This window comes from Bactrocera dorsalis, chromosome 2, assembly GCF_023373825.1.
Source record: "Bactrocera dorsalis isolate Fly_Bdor chromosome 2, ASM2337382v1, whole genome shotgun sequence".
Classification (NCBI taxonomy): domain Eukaryota; kingdom Metazoa; phylum Arthropoda; class Insecta; order Diptera; family Tephritidae; genus Bactrocera; species Bactrocera dorsalis.
Genome location: NC_064304.1, coordinates 79068422 through 79095310, shown reverse-complemented (window position 1 = coordinate 79095310; position 26889 = coordinate 79068422). Strand labels below are relative to the sequence as shown.

Below are 26889 nucleotides of genomic sequence, written 5' to 3'. Positions count from 1 at the left end.
TGTCATAGCTGCTCAAAAATGTATGTGGGACTGTATGTACAAAAGAACGGAAATGCATGACTCTTCCGTAAAATAAAATAAACAAGTAAGGAAGGGCTAAGTTCGGGTGCAACCGAACATTTTATATTCTTGCAACTAGCAAGAATCAAAGCCAGGGAAATACTTTAAAGTAAAATCAGACGGATGTTTGAATATCCTGATATTAGTTATATAGGGACTAGGCGAAGTTTTCGCTCCAATTTATTTATTTTAGACACAAAGATACACTTTTATGAATAAACCACGCTCTCTTATTCACATTGGGATAACTCACATATTGGCCGATATATTCGGTTCAAAATCACCCGGAGGTTCGAAAATCTTTATATTGCGTAGCCCCCATATAGGGAGTATTGGTCCGATTCAACCAGTTGTATATATCACACAATTACCGACGTTTTCGATCGAAAGTCAACTATAGGCTTGAACAGTTTTTATTGAATTTAAACAATTTTTGGTCATAAGGTGGCACACACTAAAGACATTATTCGTGCAAAGTTTTATCGGGTAAAATTTAGAATAGCATCTCCGGATTTCGGGCATAAAATAGGTATCACTGGAAAGGTGACGTTCTCCAGATCACGAAAATATATATATATAGTTGCCGCTGACTTATAGTTTTCGAGATATTCGCATTTAAAGTTGAAAAATTGACAACTTTTACATTGATAATTTGTGTATTGTGAGTAGCTTTTTCTCTTATATTATGCACTTTTCACTTACTAACACTTCACTATAACGTTTCTGCATATTCATTTTTTTAATATTTGTTGTAAATAAAGCTTTATTTTAATTATTTTATTTTAGTTACAATTCTCTGCATTTGCACAATGAGAAAAGTGCTGCCATGGTTATTTTTTTTTTGAAGCGCGGCGCGGAAATCTGGATCTGGAGAACGTCACCTTTCCATTGATACCCATTTTATTCCCGAAATCCGGGGATGCTATTCTAAATCCCAGCCGTTTTATCTCGTTATAATTATTGCTTTTTGATTTTGGTACTGGAAACTGAACGAATCAAGTGGAATTTAAAATTGTGCTATATGGAAAGTAGGCGTTCGTCCTTTTTAACAATGTGACATACTAAATTTTGTAGAAATCTGTTTGACGAGTCCCGAGATATGGGATTTCACGAAAAAGTGTTCGTTGCCATGCCCATCGTAAAATTTTTACACCGGCTCTTCTAAAGCTCTCTCATACCATCTCTGGCGTATTTAGTTATTGTTTTATCGCTCTTTTAATAGTTTTGAACAGTAACGTTATATCGGGAGTGAGCGGGGTTATACTCCAATTTCATCCATTTTCACACTATCGGTATACGTTCTTACAAGATTTGTCCTTAACAAATTTGATTTGTTGTAGCTTAAGTGGTTTAGGAGATATGTACATTAAACTTGTTAGAGGGCGGGGCAACACCCACTTAAAAAAAAAAAAACAATGTTAACGCACTGTTCACACCTTTTTTAAATTAATATATTTTTAATTACACGACACATTGAAATATGTATACCCAAAATTCACACTTATTGTGAATTTTTTAAGAAAATAAATATACTTTAAAACCTATTTTGAACATTCACACTTTCAAGATATTTGTGTGTTTACATTTATGACAAATAGCAGTGCTGCCATACTTTGTGTCCTGAAAAATTAATCAAAAATTTTTCTTTTTCATCTTTAGATAAATTCATATATAAAGCGACAATGGTTCAAAATGAACTCTTCTTTCATACATATCGATTGTTTATTATTAAAAAGTAGAGAAAAATATTATTTTAATATTCTTAGTAAATACCCGTTTCATATTTCCAATGGAAACTCCCATATTTTTAGCTTTCTTGCTATTTGGGAATTTCCAAAGTCTAAATATGATATACATATTTCCAAGAAAATTTTCCGTTAGACTGCGTTGTTGGACCGGCAAGGAAAGTAGTTCAACACAAAAGAACTATGAGCACCCCGGCATTGGACCGACCATGGCTATTTTTTTCAGTAATCAAACAAAAACCATTGTTCCTATACCGTATATGTTAAATAGAAAATTTTTTGATTATTTTTTTAAACAAACCAACTACAACCGTGCGATTCTGTAACTTGAGACAGTCTCAAGTCTCTAAATTTGAGATTTTAAGTTAGAGACAATTTTTGAAACTTGAGACGATTTTGCTATTCTGTAAGTGGCAGTCTCAAAATCTACTACATTTCATTATTCAGAGATGTTTTTACACTTGAATGTTAATAAATATGTCGATAACAAATATTAAACTTTCTATAACATAGTCAAAAAACATGATTATCAATAAAAATAAAAATATATGTTGACGAAATTTATGTAAAATTGATTAATTTTTAACCTTTTCGTGTTTGAGTTGCTTACAAAATATAAAGAAACGACAATCGATTAATATCTATGATGATCTCTATTCGGTATATTCAAAATGGCAGACAAGAGCTCTTTTTAGTTTTGTGACCTGCTAACTATCAGGTCTCAAATTTGAGGCAATATTTTGAGACTAACGCTAGAGACGTTTAGTGAATAGTAACTAGTCTCAAATTGAGACTTTAACTCAAAATGTCTCAAATAGAGACTAGAGACTGGTTACAGAATCCCGCTATAAGAGTGAATTGCATATAAAATGGTGGAACTTTAAATACAAATATCTCGAAAACTATAAATCTGAGGAGAGTATACATATGTGTATACATTTTTTAACCCTGAAATCGCGACGCCAAAAGAATTGTAATCATGACATTTATATATAAATAACCCTATATCTATTTCGCTTACTTTTAGGTGACACGTACAACCGTTAGGTGAACAAAGCTATAATACTCTGCAGCAACTGGTTGCAAGAGTGTAAAAATCATGAATATACATGCATACATACATAGAAACACATATGCCGTCACTTTTTCGTTGTGATGAATTACAATAAATGTTATATTTTAAATAATATAAACTATGTAGTTCTTTCAAACGGTACTCTAGATGTCAAGCCAAAACCTTTAACAATTACACATTTCGACCAATACTATCTTCAATAGGTACATACGTCTTGGAGTATACATATTCCATACATGATATTGTTGTTAATTGCCTGACGACCAATAAATAATTCTTAGGTTTCAGAATCAATTCGAAGTGAATTTATCAGGGCTGATCTCACATTAGCAAAGGAGTAATTCACTCTTGATACGAAAAAAGAAATCGTAAGGTTATCTTATTGTAAACCAACTGGAATTGATAAATAAAGTTTTCTAAAATTATCATAATAAGTATAAGAGTTAATATGATATCGTCTCACGACAATCTCACTATATAAATTTTATAATTTATACAGAATGCCAATTGATATTATTATTATTATTATTTTCAATAAACATTTCATTATAGATGCTATGTCAACGGAAAACATATTTACCAGACGCAATAAAGAGGTACTTATGCTTACCACTATATTATTCGGGATATAGTCTGGGAATTTCATTTTCATGGAATGCGAATGGTCACAGATGAACAGGCGGCGAAGACCAATATTAGATTTAGCACTATTTTACTAATTTAGTGTTGCATGTCCTAGGAAGATTTTCATAACTAATAAATACTCTCAAAAATCTGGACCCAAAATCACACAAACAAATTGGATATTCACAGGGATTTATTCTCAAATGTCTTTACAATTATGATGACAAGGCACACGCCTGTTTGACCGACAGAAATATTTTCATATGAAACATAAGCAATTAAATATAAATTAATGTATTATTATTCACTTAAGACTCTAGTGTGTTAATAAACTATTTTTGTTTATTTTGCAATTTTTTTATGATAAAGTTGCTATTCGGCGAAGAAGAATGCGTTTTTGGGAAATATACGCGCAAAAAAGCCGCCTAGAAAAAATACAAACTTATGCTCACACATTGAAACACGATACGAAACTAGACGACTCGCTTGCATGGTGTGTGGATTGAGCCCACAAAACGTGGCTCGGCGAATCGTCTGACTTCAGAGGCAAAAATAAAGAGAACAAATTATTTATACGTGTGTGCATATTTGTGCGCATTGACAAATGCATGCTTGTGTGTGCGTGCTTATTGTACAAGTATTCATACAAATCCAAGCGAATGCACTCGGAAAAGGAATATAGAAAAATAACGTTGAGGAAACAGTACCCACATACAAGTACACATGTACGTAATTCCGTAGAATGAAATGTAAACAAAAATGTGAATAAAAACCAACTAACAAAATGATTCTGAAACGATCCCGCTTCATGCCTACACATGTTTCTTCGACATTATTCCTACAAGTCGTCAGACGTTACATACATATGTACAAACATACTATGTGTATATACGAATGTTTGTGCTTGTAAATACCTACCGACAATTGTACAATACAAGTGTTGGATATTGGATTTTATGTGCATTTGCTTATATTAGTATGAGCACACATATACATTGACATTAAGGTACCATGAGGGCCAGTGAAGTAGTCATTCCACATTCTTCAGCGAAATAAGCTTGGGTGAGTTACCTTGTGTAAGTGTGTATGTGCAACGAATACTATTTTGGATTTTTTCCAGTTATTTAAAATACAAGTATATACATATGTACATATATATGTAGGTAGATGCGTGTTTATAGATAAAAATAAAAAAATGTATTGATTTTACTTAAAAAATTTTAAAAGCAGTACTCGTTTTTCTAAATGGAGGTTAAATTAACACACATATTTACATACATATGTATATGCACTTAGCATGTATACACATTTGCATATGCATGTATTTGTTGCATTTCTTGCTAGTATATTCTATTTATGATTGTTAATTAAATTTAAAAAAAAATAACACCCTTTAATTTGTTTACTCGTCCTCTTTAATCACTATATTTATATCAATAGGAACCCACCAATAAAACAAAAATATTTTACATAAACAATATTTTGTATTGTATCATTAGTTATTAAATACATTATTCATCCGTTGAATCTGTCATTTTAATGAGCAGGACTCGCATGTCAGAATGGTTAGATATATATTAATAACCTGGAATCAAATTTGAGACCTTTGGGAAAACTCTTAACCGGTAGATTATAAAAGCATGCAAGAAATTTTCAACTCTTCTTGTTTCTTAGTAGAAGCTAAAGCGTTTGAAAACAGCAAAGTAAAAGTAGGTTGAAACGTCAAATGGTCAAAACATCAAAGGCACGAATTTTTGTGCAACAGTTGAGGCTATTCATCAGGCGTCAATGCCGTCAAATGCATATGAGTACATTCATACTGGTCACAGTATAAATATGCACATGCCAATATATTTACTCACTTTTGAAAAGCCACTTGTATACACTGAATGAAAGCGAGCTCGGAAGATAAACATCGAGCTAAATGGGAGTGCTTAAGTGTATTTTTGAAAACATACAATCACCCTTGAGTACATTTTTCAAATATATATGTACATATGTATGTACATATGAAATATGTATTAGTTTAAACGCACTTATGGTTGTGTCACTCACTGGATTACGCTTAATAAAGCGTATATCTTATTATATGAGTGTATTTTATTATTCAAATAACATAGTGAAGCTTCGATATAATGCATTCAATATATTCCAAATGTCATTTGCAAATTTGTGAAGCTTCTTAGTGAGTAACGTATTTACCATTTTACAATCTTATACTATGTTCCGACCGAAAATTTCAAAGATTAGATTACATTTAATCATTTCATAACCCAACAGTGTTCTCACTGCCGTTAGAAAGATCAAAAAACAGCTGTTATTGTCATTCAAGAATTCACATCGCTTAATATTTATCAAAAGGAAAGATTGTCAGATAGTATTTTCAAATAAAAGCCGTCTTTTTTTAATATTTTCCATATAATAGAAATAATGGATGCATTTTTTCATTTGCTAAGTCGATTTTCAGGTGAAATTAGATTCATTGCTTTAAAAAAAATTGGTTTGTTTACATTTTTTCCCCCTTTGTAGTGTCTACATCAGCTGTGATAATGTAAAAGATTTCCAGTGCTGACAAGTAGATTGCGCAAAATCAGAGTCGCACGGACAGATTTAGCGTGGATCAGTTTCAAATCATTTCAATGAAGTGATTTGGAACTGTCATTTTTGTATGGCGAAATCTTGATAAATTTTTAAGATTAGTGGGATAATCCATTCAACAGCCGAAATCGTGTGATTAAGTGTCGGTCTGAACATAGTATTACTTAAAAGTCAACTTCTCCAATTTGAATAATATAATAGTGTTACTCATTTAATGTCACAAACTTGTTGCATTTATCGCATACTTCGCAATTGGTAATTACAATTTTACATTTCAAATTGAATATTGGTGTTAGAAACTGTTTTTGCTATCAGTAACATTTCTACAAAAGAGTTCTTCCCGGTTTAAGCAGTTATACATGCACAATGTGGTGCTTTTTTAAGTTTTCAGTGCCAATTATAAGCACCCGCGAAAGTATCAATGATCATATGAAATAGCCGCGTACATAAATACACACCTGTCTCGATTACATAAAGTTATCATGTTAAAATCAATTGTTGTTAATACACGTATCGTTTCTCTTTAAATTGATAATTTGTCAGCGTTACTTAACAAAAGATTCAAAACTTTGGTACTTGAATAACAATAAGTTGACTAGAAAGAAAGTAAATACAATTCTCCATTAAGACACTAACCCATTTTCTCGCGGTATTTTGACAAACCTTCATGTATATATACCAATGCAATGTTCATTTAATAGCGAAAGCACTATATTTAACAAAACGTTGATCGCATAAGAAACGACAATAAGAACTCTAGCAACATTCTATCTTGTCATAACCAGATTAAATTCGCTTTCGACTGGGTGATCAGGCACGAGAGCGCTTGTTCTTTTAACAAGCATAATCAAATCAAATAAAAATCTCAATACTGCTGGAGTCAATGACGGTGCGCCAAACGATGCTATGAACTTGTCCCGGCGCACTCAACGTAGTCGCTTGAAAATAAACCAGTTTAGCCATGTTGCCAAACGAGATGCCTTTAATAAATGAATATTGTTGAACGAAACACAAATCGAGAAAAAAATCGAATCGTTCTTCATTGCCTTCTCACTTTTAAAATCGTGTGGGATGGATAAGTGAGAACATACATACATGTGTATAAATGCTGATTTGAAGATCTAAAAGTAAATATTTTTATTAACAATTCAAGTTCGTTTCTTTAGTCTTTAGTGTCTAGCTACATTAACTCCTTTAAACACATGCGGCAAGAACTTTTCTGATTTTCGTATTCTTGGGATTTTAACAATTGAATTTGTAGCCCACATAATTTCATTATTTTAAATGTATGATATTTTACCTGTTGAGAGTCAAGCCGAAAATTATTGTTTGGCAAAGCTAGCTGATTGGTCCCAGAGGAACTGATGGCACTATTCATTATATTTATTAATCACGATGATTAGCACCAACAACTCTTTTGAAACAAGATAGCAATTATTAGAAATTTATCTGCAATTGCAACATAGTGAATATTTAAAGTACACTGATTTGGATTCCGTTGGAATTGGACACTGACTTTCTTTTCTTTGTTACAAAATATACAATAATATAATATGAGTAAATGATTCAGCTTTGCCGTATGTGTGAGTTTTCGTTTAGTATTGGAGAGCATGACAAAAACACGCGTATAACAGGTTAGCAAAGGTTTCCTTTATGATGCAGTAAACAGGTATTTTCACATTTAGGTAGAGAACAGGAGCCACTGGTTTTGCAATATTTATTAAGCATGTATATAAAATTTATGCATATGAAATATGTACGTATATACAAAATTACTCAAACATTTTCACTTAATCACTACGTATTGTTGCACAATAACTCTCCAAAACTTGATTTTTAATTCTATAAACGTTTTGCAAAGATTTTAAATAATTTTTGGGTTTTAAATTTGTTGTACCGTAAACAGATTTCACATTCACTTTTGTTTTACTAATCTTTTAAGTTACAAATCATTAATTTTTTTTGTGCAAATGCATTTCAATCACACTATCTTCTTTGAAATAAAAATTCTCTGCCAATAGTGGTACCACGTTAACGTGCATGGATGCCAATCAAAAGACACGAACGCAGCAACATTAAGGAAAAAGTACAGATCCCAATGTTACAATACAGGTAGATACTATTCTACTGCAATGCAACCCGCTTCGCACCACACCTTACTTTTTTCGACGGTGCTTTACACTTTGTCCGCTGATCACAACCGTTCGCGATGAAATCTCACATGCTTTTGAAGCTAAAACTGGGCTCATGCAAGCGCCTGAATAATGAATTAAAGTTACTCAAATGCTACAGACGCGAACACACTCAACCGAAATGTTAAACTACCTGCGACTCGATTTGCTCTCAGACGCATTCCAGCGAAGTTGGCGAGCACAAGTGAAGAAAACCAAAAAGGTTCGTATGAAGAACGCCTAAGCCAGCTTCCTCTGAATAATTTACTTCGAATTCGAATAGACTGGCTAAGACTGAGTTCGACTACAAAACTGCAAAATTGCTACTGATTGAAGCAACTGCAAATACACAGTGACACAAGTGCTCTATATTTCATGTGAAATTTTGACATAATGTATGAAAATTTTATTTAAAAAGTACGGTTGTAAAATTTCCAACTGGAAAAATATTTCCGGTTTTGGATCGTGTCAAAGAACATCCTGAACTCGGACAGCTTAATAATGAACTGATTAGTTTTTTCATCATTCAAAACAAGCGTTGAACTACAATAGAAAATATACTATCAGCAAAAAATATATATCTAACCTAACTTCTAAATGAAGAAATTCTTTGTGATCTTTCGTAAAAGAAAATAATAATATGACAAAATGCATTACAATTATTTCCGGAAAAATCGTTTTTTTACCTTCAATTCACGAAAATGTGAATATATTTTTCACCTTCACAAAATTTTTGGAGGAAACCTATGAGTGTTGTGGAGAAGGATAACCTTATATTTTGAATGAAAATGGATCAGCGTGTTATTCATAACAGTGTATCTTTATGCTTAAAATTGGGCGAAAACCTGACCTGACTACTATATAACTAAAATAAGAATTACTCAGCTGACTTTATTCCAAATAGATTGGTAACGGTATATGAGGTACCTTAATGAAACCGTAAGAGCATTTAAAAAGAATGTGGTATGTTAATTGTATATACTTGTACAAGTAGTATTGGCTTAAATAGATAAAATCGATTGAGAATAATTTAGTAAGTATAATTTTCGCTTTGATTGTAATCGATTCACGATTTCATGAAGTTGAACCCTCTCGCAACAATTTCCAATAACTGGTTGTGATTCTTGCAAATTGAAAGAGAATAAAATGTTCGGTTACCCCCGAACTTAGCTCTTTCTTACTTGTTTTTAAACTAGGTTTATTTTTCACTTTTTAATTTATTATGCTATAATGCGTTTTTTTAGCCTTAAAACGCTAATTTATTATTAACCATAGTGAAGCTAAATAAGCTTTAAGAAAACAGCCAAAAACATTGTGAGCCTAAATGTTTGTTATCTGAGTTCTTTAAAAGTTAATACACGATTTCAACTAATTTTGGCCAAAAGATTAAATACCTAAAGGGCACTTGCGCAAAATTTAATCCCGATAAATTCATAGATGTTTGATTTGTATACTGGCAGAAATAAAATCAGATGGAATATAAAATTGTGTTATATGGGAAGTAGGCGTGATTGTTGTCCGAACTCGCCTATTTTCGCAATGTATAATAGGAATGGCTAAGTAATCTCACAAAGCAAGTTTGGTTGAGTTAGATTCAGCGGTTTAGAAGATGTGTACATTAAATAATTTTGAAAGCGAGGCTACGCCCACTTTAAAAAAATGTCAGTCAAATAAAGAACATTTTTGTATTGAGCCTTACCGTAAATTTCGATTAAATAAATCACATCCACTTATTTATTTTATTGACAATGGTTACCAACTACAGATTTTGTGAACAAATTTCATGGATTCGAGTTTATTTACGAGTAGAGAAAGTTCCGGATAAGAAAAACACAAATTTGTATTCACAAATCCTTGGGGAATGACATTCACGCAAAGATTACGATAAGGCTGAATATTACCCATACCCAAATAGAATTTACCAATTAAATAAAAATTAGGGTTTTAAAGAGTATTAGAATTATAATTAATACTCTCACTCTCACATATAACGAACCAACTGACAAGCAAATAGACTCCTTTAGTACAAGTATTTGCCATCCTTACAATTAATTTTATCGCACTTCTCGTACAATATAACAACTTCAGAATTAAAATAAATTTTTGGCTATAATTTGGGTATGTTGTCAAAAGATAAAACAGTAAATGCTCTGAAGCAAGTGTATCTCTTGCGTAACAAACCTTTGAGTTTCTTATGTTTGTCAGCTTATCTCTTGCTAAATAGAGTACTTTAGAAACATTGCAAATAATTTCATGTATTACAAATCGTAATTTTTAGGCGATAATTTCTTTTCCTCTGTGCTACAGGAAAGTCTGATATTTTATACAAAATAAAAATATATATTCTACAGGGTAAAAGGTTTTAAGTACCATGCCATGGTATAGTTCACAGAAAAAAAAGAGTCGCCTTAATATGAAGCACCCTAATCTAGAGTTTTTAAACAATAGAATGAATGAATTTATCTAAAAATTATAAATTCTTACGCTTACAAGTACATGATTTCAAAATTGTAAGCTTGAAACAAAATTTGTTATAGTTTTACATATATCTCACAAAGAAAGTTGTGCACTTAACATACCATACATTTAAAGATTGATTCATGGTCTACTAAAATACTCTTTTTGTTTAATTTTGGTATGAAAAAAAATCGCTTAAATCTGGTCTACCTACCTTTTTCCTACGTCGATTGGACATAGTGGAGTATGGGGAACCCCGTCCACTTGTATCATGGGTTTCAAATTTTTCCGAAAGTTCATTGTGAATGTAAGTTTTATCTTTGCTTTCCTTATCGCCAATACTACGAGCCAAACTACTAGCCCGCGAGCGACTACTGTCACCATTTAAACGCTGCTTCTGTATTAAATACATTTCGTTTGCCAAACTTATTTCTGCGGCCGCTTTCCGAACGTTACGACGACTTAAAGAGGAATTATTGTGGTTTTCATTCTTATGTTTATCCACTGATCCAGCTGCGCTGCTACTAGCCAAGTATTCGCCTGATATATGCACTTTAGGCGTGGTTACTAACTGTAGACCAACGGCACCAGTTTCCTCGGGAAACTCATGAAGTTCATATGGATAACGGGGATCCATTGCTTGTCCCGCTTGGCGAGGGTACATATAGGCATCGCGCAAAAACATTTTCGTTGTGGTGTAAATGCGATCGTCAATTTGGTAAAGACCGTTAGCACCTGGACCTTCCCCGCCACCTATAATTCCGTTACGTATGAAAGCGGTGGGTGTGTATCCGGCGCGTATATAGCGGGCTTGTGTATTGATCGTGTTAAGGCCAGCACGATTGCCACTACTGCGTCGGCCCGTTGCAGACTGTGGAGGTATCACAGTTCGGCGCTGTTTAGCTTTGAAACTGTTCCGCCGTGATTTATACTGTAGAAGTTTCATTGTACCATTTGTGGATCGCAGTTCGTTCGATATATTATATGTAATTGTGTCATCCTAAAAGTAGGCAACATTTTGGCTTCTTCTGAATGCATACACACATCAGCACAGCCGATGTAAATCCATATATCGGTATAATTGTACTTAGGTATTTCTAACGGTTTGAATGAAATGTTTTGAAAATTTTGTCGCAGCTACATTTTCTTACCACTTTCACTCGCGAATACTTGAAAACGAATGACTGATATTATTTTCGTAATTTCGTAGTTTTGTTACGGCTCTTTGATTTCACCCTACGCGACTCACGTAAAAAGCACAGTAATAAGCCAATTAGCTTATTTGGTTGCTTTCCTTCAACACTCACACGGGATGGTGCTATGCCATTCTCCGCTTTGCCACCTCAGTTTTGTATGCCTTTTTAAGACTCTCAAGTTTTTCTAAATACCGTGTGCATCTGTATGTCTGTCTTTTAACTTTTATGCAGTTAGATTGAGTGTTTTCCAAGTCGTCACTAAAATGACACACTTTAAAAAACGCCCTTCGTAGGCACTTTTAATTTGTTAATGATGAACCAGTCATTTTTCTCGATTTTTTGTGACCTGTTAGATTTAGTTTTCCGATTACATTTTAATTCTTTTATTGACCTGAATACCAAAAGTCGTGCCATCGTAACTGGATAGCAAATATGAACATATACAAGTACTGATATACAAATGCGTATATATGTATACTTATGTGGTAATCGGATGACGTTAAGTAAATTTTAAAAGTAGTTTCAATAATATCATTTGGATACACACATATGTATGTACATATGTATGCACTAACTCCAAAAAAAATATTTAAATGAAAATATTAATAGTGTTATCAGTAGAAAATTGCAAATCCAAATATATTATAGATATATGTAAATTATTAAAATATGTAATAATAATTGTTGACAGCAATGAATTGGAACGGTAAATTAGTTTTACTTGATTTTAAAGTTTAATTTAAAAATATTTATTTTAACCAGAACGCCACCAAAGCTGTTGAGCTTATTTAATTTTTTAGAACAAAGACCTTTATACAAAGTACTCGCGTTTCCGTTTAAAGCTCTCGAGCACACTTCTTTCAACGGTCAACGACGAATTGAAACTAAAACGAATTCTACTCAAAGAGGCTCGAAGGAAATAACGAAATTTAAAGATACTAAAGAGAATAAAAATATAGGCACAATTAAGAGTTGCTGCATTTTCCAGTGGAATTGATAAGCTGTCAAAGCTATTTGGACGCCGGGGCGTATACCACGATTGACAGAAAAATTTAGCAAAGAACATACATACATACGTACATCTGCTTTCGGTGCACAAGTATCAGTTCAGCCAACATTTTATGTTTATATTTGTGTGTGATAAATAATCTTTCTCTGTTCGGTTATATTACACTAATACTGAATAATTTATTTATCTTTACCCAAAAACCATGCATTATAAAAAAAAATTTACAAAACCGGCCAGTTATATCATAATATTCAATGTGACAGAAACAAAGGCTTTTGTATGAGTAGTGTGCATTCCTAGTGACCAATTAAAGAGTTATTTCTAAGCAATGTCATTATACCATATAAGAGGAAGAAGTTAATTACAATTTTTTTATTACATTCTTGGGATGACAGAGGTTTGAATGGGTTCATTTTCAAATTCATTTCAAAAAAGTTACGTATAACTATAGCTGTTGACAGCAAATTAGAAACGCTACATTTTTTGAAATAAACGCATTTTATTTCATTTGATGTTATTTTCCAATAAATCACGTATTTATACTGCATTTTCACTAGTTTTATTGAAACCTATGTTACACTTAAACTCGGGTAGTAAACATTTTGTTTAATATTCGTTTTTGTTATGAAGATTTGAACTAAAACATGTGGAACCAACGATTTGAGTGCGACAACTAATTAGAAACGAAAATATTTTATAAGCAAAAAATAATGATTTGACAAAAATTAGCTTACTTTCAGTTAGTATTTTGTTGCTTAACACTTATACTTTAATATGACTTCATATCCACTGAGAATTGACGTTATTAGACTTTGGTGTTGTTAGCCATGTCGTCCTTATATTATCAAAAATAACCTTAATATTTGGGATATTTTTGGTACCAATGATGGCAACTCCAAAACATTGATGGAATATTCATCAAAACACTTTTGTGTCAATGTCGCCGTATGCTTTGGATCGTTATCATATTGGAATTTCCATATAAGACGCAAATTTTCCTCAGCTCATGTCAACATGACATTTTTTAGGATGTTGACGTATTTCCTTTTGTTTAAAATTCCATCAATCTTATGGAGTCAGTGGAAACTTTTTTTTGGGTCTTCTCGGGGACTGTGTAATTCAAATTTTTGAGCATCTGGCCTTATTCGAAATTTCTTTGTACATCTTTTCAAACCGGCGAAGGTCAAAAATTTAGCTGCGAAGGGTAGGTGTACAGCTGCAGCTTGTCCTCATTAAATAACTTGAATAATACATTTTAATATATTTTAAACCACAACTTTGAAGCACACACTTACCAGAAATCAATAATGTTATTAATAAAAATTAACACCTTGAGGAATTTTAATTCTTTGAATAACTGTTCCTAATTAGCTGTTGCATTTAATTCACCTTCTATATGGTAACACTTTTACTATATGGGAAAAATTTAACAGAAAAACGACAAAACTGAGCGAATTTAGTAGTTAATAGAATAGAGCAAGGCAAACAATGCAATGCTTTTAGGAATGTAAATAACGGTATTTCAAAACATTTTATCATTATACTTATTAGCATCTTAGCGTTGCTAATTAGCTGTCAACAGCTGTATTTACTATGAATATTACAATCCAACGTATTTTACGTCGCTGGACTTTTACTGCGGCCAATAATTCCAGATTATGTCTTTGAATACAAAATTTAAGGGGTCAGTAGGGTAATTTTTAAAATTTTTTTTTTGCATTTTCTGTTCCCTTATACCCTTAGAATTAATGTAGAAACCCACTTTACCATTGGAAGGTTTCGAAAAAGGCCCAAAAATAATAATACCGCTCGACGTTCGGAGTGCACAACTCAAACTCTAAACGCGTTTTTTAAACTGGTCGAAATACTCAACCGATTTGCTTAATTTTTTTTAAATGTTCACAAAATGCCTGGCTATCGTCCCTATATTTATTGACAATGTTATGACAAAATGTGTATAAAAAAATTTAGAAAAATTAAAAAAAAAGTTAATTACTTTTTTATTTATCAACATTTTTTCATGATTCTAATAGGGACGATAACCATTCACGTACTTTGTTTTTCAGATTATCCAAACATGAGAAATCGACTCCGCCAGTAAAAAAAAACGCATCTCATTCACCCGGCAGATGTCATCAAAAAAATCCGAAAAAATTTGTTTATGCACTCCACGATAAACCTCACTATACGTGAAAAAAGTTCTATTGTGGAATAAAAATTTCTATGAAAAATATTTCAAAAAAGCAGGCCAGATCTGATCCCTTAAAATATTTATTGGATCAAAATATTTTCACACAATGTTTATTCTTTTAGCTGACTGTGTCTGTTTAATTTAGGGGCGTATAGCGAGCTAATCAATTCATAATTTTATATGCATATAAAATATAAAAATAAAATAGCGAAATTAACAATACGAGGATATTTAATAGAAGGAGGTTACTTTGTCTCTTATCACATTCATGGAGCTTTGAATCGACAGTCAATGGCGCAGCAATAGTCCAATAATCAGCACTAGTATACTATTGTTATATGATCATAATACATACATACTACATCGCTTGTGATTCATTACATCAATATAGTATTTGACAGATCACGTGGGATTTCAGACATGGTGTCAAAGAGAAAGATGCTCAGTATGCTTTGACATTTCATCATGAATAGACTTACTAACGAGCAACGCTTGCAAATCATTGAATTTTATTACCAAAATCAGTGTTCGGTTCGAAATGTGTTTATCGACAAATTTTGTTCAGCGATGAGGCTCATTTCTGGTTGAATGGCTACGTAAATAAGCAAAATTGCCGCATTTGGGGTGAAGAGCAACCAGAAGCCGTTCAAGAACTGCCCATGCATCCCGAAAAATGCACTGTTTGGTGTGGTTTGTACGCTGGTGGAATCATTGGACCGTATTTTTTCAAAGATGCTGTTGGACGCAACGTTACGGTGAATGGCGATCGCTATCGTTCGATGCTAACAAACTTTTTGTTGCCAAAAATGGAAGAACTGAACTTGGTTGACATGTGGTTTCAACAAGATGGCGCTACATGCCACACAGCTCGCGATTCTATGGCCATTTTGAGGGAAAACTTCGGACAACAATTCATCTCAAGAAATGGACCCGTAAGTTGGCCACCAAGATCATGCGATTTAACGCCTTTAGACTATTTTTTGTGGGGCTACGTCAAGTCTAAAGTCTACAGAAATAAGCCAGCAACTATTCCAGCTTTGGAAGACAACATTTCCGAAGAAATTCGGGCTATTCCGGCCGAAATGCTCGAAAAAGTTGCCCAAAATTGGACTTTCCGAATGGACCACCTAAGACGCAGCCGCGGTCAACATTTAAATGAAATTATCTTCAAAAAGTAAATGTCATGAACCAATCTAACGTTTCAAATAAAGAACCGATGAGATTTTGCAAATTTTATGCGTTTTTTTTTTTAAAAAAAGTTATCAAGCTCTTAAAAAATCACCCTTTACATACATACTACATCGCTTGTGATTCATTACATCAATACTACTACTCTCTGACATTTCCGATGCCAGTAGGTTATTATGTACATACGAGTATAGTATTTTCCACCAAACTCAGAATGAGTTTAATTGAAACAAGAACCAAATTAAGAAGTATCAGATCTGAGTTTTACCGACAAAAATCACAAAATTGTCCTGAGTGTTAGCGACATATATCTGTTAATTGTACAATCTATCAGGGAAAAATACCGATCTAGTAACGACTACCGAAACTTGAATATAATCACACTTCAATTCCACACCGCTAGATTCGCCAATTCGTCCTCAACAAACTCTTAGAAACAATAAAAAAAAATATCTGGTATTGGGTATTTAACCAGTGATTAAACGACTAGTGGGTTGCAGAGTATGTAATTATAACAATTTATTACTACCAATAAATTTGCACATGTAGTATAGCATAGAATCAACAGCATTTTAGCTTGTTTCAAAAATATCTGATAATTATACATTCACTTTCTAAATATTAAAAAGTAATCAAAAGATTAAAATTATCAGTTTTTGTTCGGATCTGAGCCGGAGGAATACTCTAAAGTGTTAGCAAAAAAATTTTTTTTTTGTAAGAATTCAACATGCATTATCTGAAGAACCAGAACGGATTACGAACCTATTTGGAATATTCTTAGTTTGAACTTGCATAATTATGGCCCGATTTCGTTTATTTTTGGGTGCAAGATCACATATAACTTAAATTCATTTTGTTTGAAAAGTTGTATAACGTCATCGATTTATATACTGTAAAGTGAAAGAAGTATTCCAACTTTAAAATATTATTTCTACAAACTAAGCGCAATTGTAGCCCGATTTCCGATTTATCCTATTTCCAGTGTTTGAATTAAATGTCTATCTCAATTAATTTTAGGTGTGAAAAATAATCATTAGATGAACAAAACTATTTTTTTCGTAGCAACATGTTGGAAGCGTATAATAAATGTAAAAAAAGTAAACTAAATTACTCATATTGATCCTTTAAAATTTAATGAGTTTAGGTTCTTCATTGACGGGATCAGAACCCATTGTTACTTTTGAAAAACAATAAGCACAAATAGCTAGTTTTTCAGATCTCATGGCATAACTCATTCACTTTTAAAAAATAAATATTAATAGTTCAATCTTATATTATTAATTAGAATTACTGGAATACACAAGATACATACTAGGCAAAGACACCTGAATAAAGCAATGCATCTATTGCATTAATTTATCTCGTACCTTTCGCGTCTTTTTCCTTCAATTATAAGGTGCAAGATGTGCAAGATTTAAATATTACTTTAAGTCTTATAGTTATGAGTATTCAAAAATATTTCCACAGATCCACAAAGAACCAAGAACTATTTTGAATTTCTCACTGCTACAAATGATATCAAGTAATAAAATAACACGCAATGTTCTTACTGGGTGTTAGTACCTACGAGTGTACATAAATATGTATTACTTACAAAGAATTCATCCTCTATGACGGGATCGGCAAGCATCTCAATGGCTTCAGTCATCGAACGGCACGTTCTATTAGTGTTCTTTTTCTTCTTTAGTTTACGGCCCAAAGTGGCAGCGTCACTAAACCGATGAAGAAGTTTCTCACGCTTCCGCACACCAGTAGGGCTGGACGCTGCGTTGGAATGACATAGCAGCGATGAGTAATTATTGTTGTTGCTGACCATTGTATAGGTCTCTGAACTCCCTCTAGTGTTTACATAAAAGTTCGGCAATTGATATTGGGCGGTCGATGTTAATCCGGTATTCGAGTCGAGTTTCTGGATTAGATTATAATCAGACTGCTCGTAATTACTAGGCAGGGGTGGAGTGGGCGAGACGTTTTTTATTGGCGCAAGTTGAGTCGGTTTTGGTGGTGGAGGCGGAGGAGGATCTTTCATAAGTGATATCCGACGTGGAGCAGCTCGTGGCAACGAACCAACATCGCGACTTGTACCAACATAGCTGACTGCTCGTCGATTGCGATCGTTTTCCTTTTCTCTATAAGTATACAAATAATTTGCATAAATAAATATATATTATTTTTACAACTAATATTTTATGTAGACCTAAAACGTTTATAAGACACATTTATGAACATATCTGACCTAGAACGTATTCGTTGTGAAGGTGTATTAGTTGCAACGGATACAAAGTAACCAAGCTCTGACGGAGACATCATCAGGAAAGAACGACGTTGCGACGTTCTCCTGTTTTGTTCCAGATCTACCTTTTTTCTTCGCAGAACGTCGTTATATATTTTGATTTGAATTCTTGAATCTTGTGAGCTTAGCGAGGACATGCTGTCATAAGGCGTGTCATCGGAATTGTCGTCGGTAGAACACTCCGGTACAGTATAACATATAAAATTATGAGCTTCATAATTTATGTTTGCCATCTCCTCCAACAATTATGCGTGTTTTTGTAACAAATTTATTATAGTCGGTCGGTAGGTCGGTACAGAGAGTTACTTCGATAAATTACATTTTGATCAATCTATGATTGAGTGGAAGACGATTTTGTTTATTTGAATAAAGTTTTGTCCTATTTAAATAATAAAAAGTATTTTACACTGATTAGCAAAATTTTATTTTTTAGTACTATATTACTACATTGTAGTAGTCGAGCCATTTCAAGATTTATGATAATTGAAGAATATGACGTTATTTAAATTTATTTAGTCTTTTACAGTTTATTCTGACTTCAATGGGGACGTACGAAAATTGAAATATATAGAAAAATAACTATTCTATGGAATTCCACGCTATCATTATGTCATTTATGGAATATTATTAAAAAAAAAAATAAATACATATATTGTGAGCGGAGTCTTATATACGAAATTGGAAGCGTCAAAAATTACCCCTATAAACAACATAGCTCCCTAAAAAATGTTGCCGTAGCAGCCAATTCCATCTCACATAATCATAATTCGTTCATTATTAGTGAAGCCTTTCCTTGTAGGATCAGTTGTATATATGTAATACATTTCCTTAAATTATACGATAATTTTTTTTTATTTCTCTGATAATATATTTTCAACTTAATTTGGTTGGATTAAAAAATGTATTTATTCATTAATTAAATATAATACATAACCGTATGCGCAAAGATTTCAATAAAAAAAGTCTTCACTGAAAATGACAGGCTGTGTGAATTGCCTGTGAGCTTTTCATTCATATAAGTACGTTTTTTATTATTTTTATACTAGATCACAAACTATTCTACGGGTCGGATGGTAAACCAACCACGTTTGCTTGACCAAACGAATGGAGTACGTATTATCATGGACTTTATACTCTCACACATCATATTTATATATACTTATACTTATGTATATATAAATATATATACACATTTTACACAGAGAGATTAAACGTTTAGAAGAATTACTAGTAACTATGTCGGACACATATTCCAACTGGCAGTTGCTTACAAACTAAAGATATTTAGAAAAAATCACACGCTGCATCCTAAATTAAAATATATATCAGCGCTTGAGTCTGTACATAAAATAAACTGGGTGATATACGAATTTATTTTCGTATTTACCCATGTCTGTATATATTCGTGTAATGCACGAGAGGAAATGAGCGATCTATTGTCTGGTGACAGTGAGCATCAGACATTGGTAGCCTGAACTGAGAAAACATTGATAGAGAGCATAAATGTAGACTAGGTTATTTCTTAACAGTGGAACAGATTAGGTACGTAGGAAATCTAAATTAAAAATTATAAATAATGAAAGTAAATAGTCGAAAGTTGCACTTTAGTTCATGAAACCCCAAAAACAATTTTCTTTATCAGCCACAACACTTTCGGACATATAACGGGTGATTTTTTTGAGGTTAGGATTTTCATGCATTAGTATTTGACAGATCACGTGGGATTTCAGACATGGTGTCAAAGAGAAAGATGCTCAGTATGCTTTGACATTTCATCATGAATAGACTTACTAACGAGCAACGCTTGCAAATCATTGAATTTTATTACCAAAATCAGTGTTCGGTTCGAAATGTGTTTTATCGACAAATTTTGTTCAGCGATGAGGCTCATTTCTGGTTGAATGGCTACGTAAATAAGCAAAATTGCCGCATTTGGGGTGAAGAGCAACCAGAAGCCGTTCAAGAACTGCCCATGCATCCCGAAAAATGCACTGTTTGGTGTGGTTTGTACGCTGGTGGAATCATTGGACCGTATTTTTTCAAAGATGCTGTTGGACGCAACGTTACGGTGAATGGCGATCGCTATCGTTCGATGCTAACAAACTTTTTGTTGCCAAAAATGGAAGAACTGAACTTGGTTGACATGTGGTTTCAACAAGATGGCGCTACATGCCACACAGCTCGCGATTCTATGGCCATTTTGAGGGAAAACTTCGGACAACAATTCATCTCAAGAAATGGACCCGTAAGTTGGCCACCAAGATCATGCGATTTAACGCCTTTAGACTATTTTTTGTGGGGCTACGTCAAGTCTAAAGTCTACAGAAATAAGCCAGCAACTATTCCAGCTTTGGAAGACAACATTTCCGAAGAAATTCGGGCTATTCCGGCCGAAATGCTCGAAAAAGTTGCCCAAAATTGGACTTTCCGAATGGACCACCTAAGACGCAGCCGCGGTCAACATTTAAATGAAATTATCTTCAAAAAGTAAATGTCATGAACCAATCTAACGTTTCAAATAAAGAACCGATGAGATTTTGCAAATTTTATGCGTTTTTTTTAAAAAAAGTTATCAAGCTCCTAAAAAATCAGCCTTTATTATAAAGTGATAAAATCTCAATATAATTTCTTAAATACCTTACCGCTGGTGGGGGATAAAAAATATACCAAGTGAACATATTTTCATTCTGATTTAATCATTGTTTTAGATGTCTTTTTATACAATTTTTCAATTTAACTTATCTATTTAAATGTATGTGTATGTTTGTATGTATATACATAGGCTTGTTTTTAATTGTACAACTCTATATGTATGTTCGTATGTATGTTTTACCGAATGAATTATTTTCAAGTGCACATATTCATAATGCCTAAATTTATTTTTAGAAACATTATTTTATCAATGCATACATTTATTTATGTATGCATGCGTAAAATGCATCGCATTTTTCATATTTGTTAATGGTGGTATGTTTTGTATTCTCCAAGCATATTCTATGACAAGCATGCTCAAAGATATTTAAACATATAGCGGGATTCTGTAACCAGTCTCTAGTCTCTATTTGAGACATTTTGAGTTAAAGTCTCAATTTGTGACTAGTTACTATTCACTAAACGTCTCTAGCGTTAGTCTCAAAATATTGCCTCAAATTTGAGACCTGATAGTTAGTAGGTCACAAAATTAAAAAGAACTCTTGTCTGCCATTTTGAATATACTGAATAGAGATCATCATAGATATTAATCCATTGTCGTTTTTTATATGTAGTTTGTAAGCAACTCAAACACGAAAAGGTTAAAAATAAATCAAATTTACATAAATTTCGTAAATATTACGAAACAAAGTCAACATATATTTTTATTTTTATTGATAATTATGTTTTTTGACTATGTTATAAAAAATTTAATATTTGTTATCGACATATTTATTTTCATTCAGTGTAAAAACATCTCTGAATAATGAAATATAATAGATTTTGTGACTTACACTTACAGAATAGCAAAACTGTCTCAAGTCTCAAAAATTATCTCTAATTTAAAATCACAAATTTAGAGACTGTATCACAGTACAGAATCGCATGGATAATGCATCAAGCCCTTAAGGTTTTAAATTGCAGCCTCTGTTTGATTTAAATGCAGATAGATTTAAATTATTACAATAAATCCAAACTGAGTTCAGGAAATTAAAAATATTGTTTTCTTATCTGCTGTTTAACATAGACCACAGATAGGTGACACAATGAAAACAATAAAAAATACTTTCAGGTGTAGCAAAACCTTGTATTAAAAGATGTTGCACAGAGATTTCAACCAAGGACACTAAATTTATTACATTTGGTATTTGAGAAAATCATCAACCAGAGGAAGGTATGGACTGATTGCATCAACTTTTGACATTACCCAAGTATACTAGAGAACATGTTCCAAGGCAGCCTGCTAAAACAACGAAAAGTGTGAAACGTAACATTTGGGAACTGACAAAATTCATAAACCGATTTCAAAAGGTTTTAGCATTAAACTACATTGCGTTCTGTATTAGACGTCCATTTTAGGAAATTTTTTTAATCAATTTTTGACACAAGGGTAATAGGCACAAGGGTACACATATTTGGTATCTTGGAGCTTAAAAAGTTTTGCTCCGATTTCAGAAATGTTCAGACGTATGACAGAATACTCCAAAAATGCTATTTTTGCAAAATTTTATTGCGATGACTCAAAGTAGATGGAGTTTAAAGTTGTTATATGTGGGAAGTAGGCATGGTTATGGATAATATAATTCACTAAAAGTGGTTAAAATTGTTAAAGTAATTACGGAGATATAGGTTTTCTGTTAAAATCGGCTCCTGTGAGATCTTGCTTTATTATATACACTGTGATATAATGCTATCGTATTTAAAATAATTTCCTCCGATGTTTATACAGTTTTATTGGTTTGCGAGATATGTTCATTAAAAAGCTTTCGTATGATTGCATTTTGTGAGCGTGTCCGTGGCTCAAGTTCCATCAAGATATCATAAGTTTTAACCAAATATTACTTGTAGGCAAAAACAATCGATAAGTGTACTCTGTTATATACGTATATATATTGAGAGATTATACAAATGTGTATATATATACTTATATATATATATTGAGAGATTACACAAATGTGTTTCCTCAGCAAATGTTTCCTGTATTTCCTTATAACTAGCTTGTTGACTTGTTTACAAATATAAGACTCTAAAGTTGGTGTTTTCTTCAATTATTGACTTTAATCCCCTTCCGCTGCAATACACTTTTGCCAAAGAATTAAAAAAAAAAGTAGCACTTGGAAAAATCCTCCGTCGTGGTGGCCTTCAGAGCCTTCTTCGATTCAGCTTTCATATCCTCAATTGAGTCAAAACGGTGTCCTCCTTTGCCGAATAGACAGAAGTTACACGAAGGTAAATCAGGCGAATGCGATGATGCGGCACGATATTAGTTGAAAATATGCGAAATGATCACGAATAAGCAATGCAGTATGAGATGGTGCAATTCTTTGTTCAATAAATTCAGACATAGTAAAAATCGAAGAACTCACTTTTAGAGCTTCACAAAACGACACGTATCTCAAATACTAATGAATATCTTGACGTGTAGTTTAGCATAGATGTCACTAAGAGTACTACCAACTTACAGAAAAAAATTTACCGATTGGAAAAACACGCGAAGTATAAATTAAAAATTCACCTTTTATTTTGATCACAGTAGTAGTTCTGGACCTTTAAAAATTCTTCTTTTGATACAGATCATGTCATGATCAAAGGTAATGTTACTCTTCTATTTAGGTAGATAACCATCTAACTTTCACTCCCCGTTCATTACGTAGCGTTGAATAAATTACGTTCACACCTTTTCAATGGCTAAATATTTGGCGCCACTCAAGCAGTAGAGAGTACATATAAAAAATATCTTGTCGAAAAGTCGAAAGTTTTTTTTTCGCAAACTGGATGAATTACAATAGCACATAAGATTACACATTAATATGTATACCTACAAATAAGCGAGTAAATCAGGGAAAATATGGTAATAGTACCTGATAGAGGACTCACAAAAATTATAAATTCACTCACATATTAAAATACTTGATGGTGTGTTTAGTGTGTACTCGTATTTAGTTTGAAAAATGTTTTGTTGTCGGTTAACACAAGTTTCATATTGGGAAAGGCCAAAACGTTGTTTATTTGATATTCATGAATATTTACATATGTATGTATGTATGGTAGTTTTATTCATATGAAAAAGTAGCTTAAGTCAAGTTAATCGAAAGGTTGTGTATTGATTGGTGTTCGGTATTTATAGTTTAAAAGTAAAATAGAAAAGGTTTCTGCTATAAATATTTGAATGGAATGGATGGTTGGCTTATGAATAAGAAAAAATCGCTATATTAAGGCTCTCATTTAATTATGCTATATAAAAACTTATATACATATGTATAACTTTCATCATATATACTCGTGCATATTAGTGGATCCGGCCACGCTTTCCTGTGAGATTCATATAATAAACTATTCATTACAGTGAAAATTTTATTTACGAATAAAGGTAAGGTTTTGTAGGTATAACAATCCAAGGGATTGTACTCGAGGTTTAATTTTGAATATGTACATACAAATAAATATCATTGGAAAAAATAACGAATTTAAGACTTCTTTCTCAATGTCTGGTTACCAGCCATTGTGTCCAGTTAATAGAGTTGTCCGTTTAATAGATTGTACTTAAAAAACATCAACAATGTGCATAGTTAAAAGAGATGTCCGCTTAATAGAGCAATTTATAGAGCTTTCACTTTTATTTATGAATTGTTTTTACTATCCGATCTTCTAAGCTAGTTCGAACTGGACACAGTGTCCTAAATTTTACTAAAATCGGTTTAGTAGTTTAGGACAAACGACGTGACACGTTATTTTTATGTATAAAGATAAATCGTTGAAAAATAATTTAAGAAATATTAAATATGAGATATTGTTGAGCTTATTCAGCATTCAAGACCTATTTATATAACTGTTGGTAAATGTATGTATGCACGCATATGTATGCTTACTTCTCTATGCAATCGATGGGCTCCAATTCCTTTTGAATTTTATTTTCACATGATGAGGTATTATTAACTGCAGCATCTGAAAATAATTAAAGTTTATTTAATTTATAATAGCTATTTAAATGTTGAGTAAAATACATATGTATACTTTTTCAATATATTATTATAGATATTTGTAGTATATTTCATATATGTATAAGTTTATCATTGAAAATAGGTAGACAAATACGTACATTATTGTCAAATTTTAAAAAAATTTTCTTGTTTGAAGCTATTAAAAGCAATATTACTTCTACTGTCGGAAATTATAGTAAAATTCATGAACATGTAATAATTTATTATTTTCTTGTTTATTCCAAGCAGGATAAATTTTCACTCTAATCCAATGACCACTAATCTCTTGCCAACAGGTGCTACTTCGAACTAAGTAGGCAATTGAGAAGTAAAGTCCTTTCTCGACCCATTCCCGTCCTGCTATATGGTGCAGAGGCATGGACGATCTGATGAGTCGAGGTTATGGGTTTTCGAGATAAAGGTTCTGCAAAAGATTTATGGTTCTTTGCGCGTTGGCCGCGGCGAATGTCGCATTCGATGGAACGATGAGATGTAATGAGATATACGACGACATTGACATAGTTCAACAAATTAAAGGACAGTGGCCACGCTGGCTAGGTCAAGTCGTCCGAATGGTCGAAAACACTCCAGCTCTGAAAGTACTCGAAGCAGTAACCGCCGGGGGAAGCAGAGGAAGGGGAAGACCACTACTCCGTTGGAACCTGACTAGTTGTGGGACCTGTGGATTTTGCTGCAGAAATTTGGTACATAAGTATAACACTCGATTTTTTATAGCAAAAATTATGTGAACAAAACTATTATACTTTGTACCAAGTTATTGTCGTAGGTACACATTTATAGATCAGTTTTAAAAAGGAAGCTTGAAAAAAAAAACTTAAGATAAGAAATCGCTTTATTAGTTAGTTTCTCCGAACTTTTTCTAACAAAAAAAAATTAATTAAATGGCTCATAAAGTAATTAATAATTTAACATAATGCAAAAACAGAGGAGGGGCTACATTTTATACTCTCGCAATATGCAAGGATCTAGAACGGCCAATACTTTATGGTGTTGGCAAAACTTTATAATGAACAAGTAAGGAAAGGATAAAAGTACGAAGTATTGCATCCATTATTTAAAATTACAGACAAGAAGATACATCGAGACCTAAAGCTGCGGTATAAAGTCAGCCCGAAGTTCGAAAATATTTACATTAGGTAAATGTTGACCAAGGGAAGTATTAATCCATATATCAGGTCTGCAACTTTGCTTCCGCCGTTTTTTTGTAAATTTTTGATAGTAGTAGAGTAATAGTATTATCTATGTATGTATGTGTCAGCCTCAGTAAAGCGTGGACAGGTCCTCAGCCCCACTTTTCTTGGAATTAAAAAAGAAAAGCAAAATTTCCCACAAATGTCGAGAATTCGGCTCAGAAAGTGACATTTTCAGTTGAAAATAAGTTTGGGATGCAAACAGATCTCTACAAATATTTTGTTGGGTTAATGTTGACACAAATGTCCAAGATCGATATAAAACGATTTAATCGACCAGTGCTTGGCCCTAGAGACATCTATTGGAAAACGGCAGAAGCAAAGTTATAGTTAGTTATATATATGGGTGTTTCCATGGTTACGCACGCGACATTTGTACACGTTTAATTGCGTTTGAATC

General features: G+C 32.7%; 1 protein-coding gene across 16 annotated transcripts in view; it reads right to left on the bottom strand.

Moving 5' to 3' along the window:
- LOC105232047 (tight junction protein ZO-2) overlaps nucleotides 1-26889 on the bottom strand; it is a 61904-nt gene that overhangs the window by 21358 nt on the left and 13657 nt on the right. For 6 of the 16 annotated variants that reach the window (XM_049448774.1, XM_049448775.1, XM_049448765.1 and 3 more), the window contains exons 2-3: nucleotides 25168-25243; nucleotides 17909-18443 (exon numbers count right to left, since the gene is read on the bottom strand). In XM_049448774.1, coding sequence (XP_049304731.1) covers nucleotides 17909-18443; nucleotides 25168-25243 — 611 coding nt within the window. Of the gene's footprint in view, nucleotides 1-3490; nucleotides 3981-7402; nucleotides 8482-10944; nucleotides 12361-12647; nucleotides 12819-17908; nucleotides 18444-18550; nucleotides 18987-25167; nucleotides 25244-26889 lie in introns of those variants that run through there. The other 10 variants (XM_049448771.1, XM_049448772.1, XM_049448766.1 and 7 more) reach the window with 9 other exon arrangements.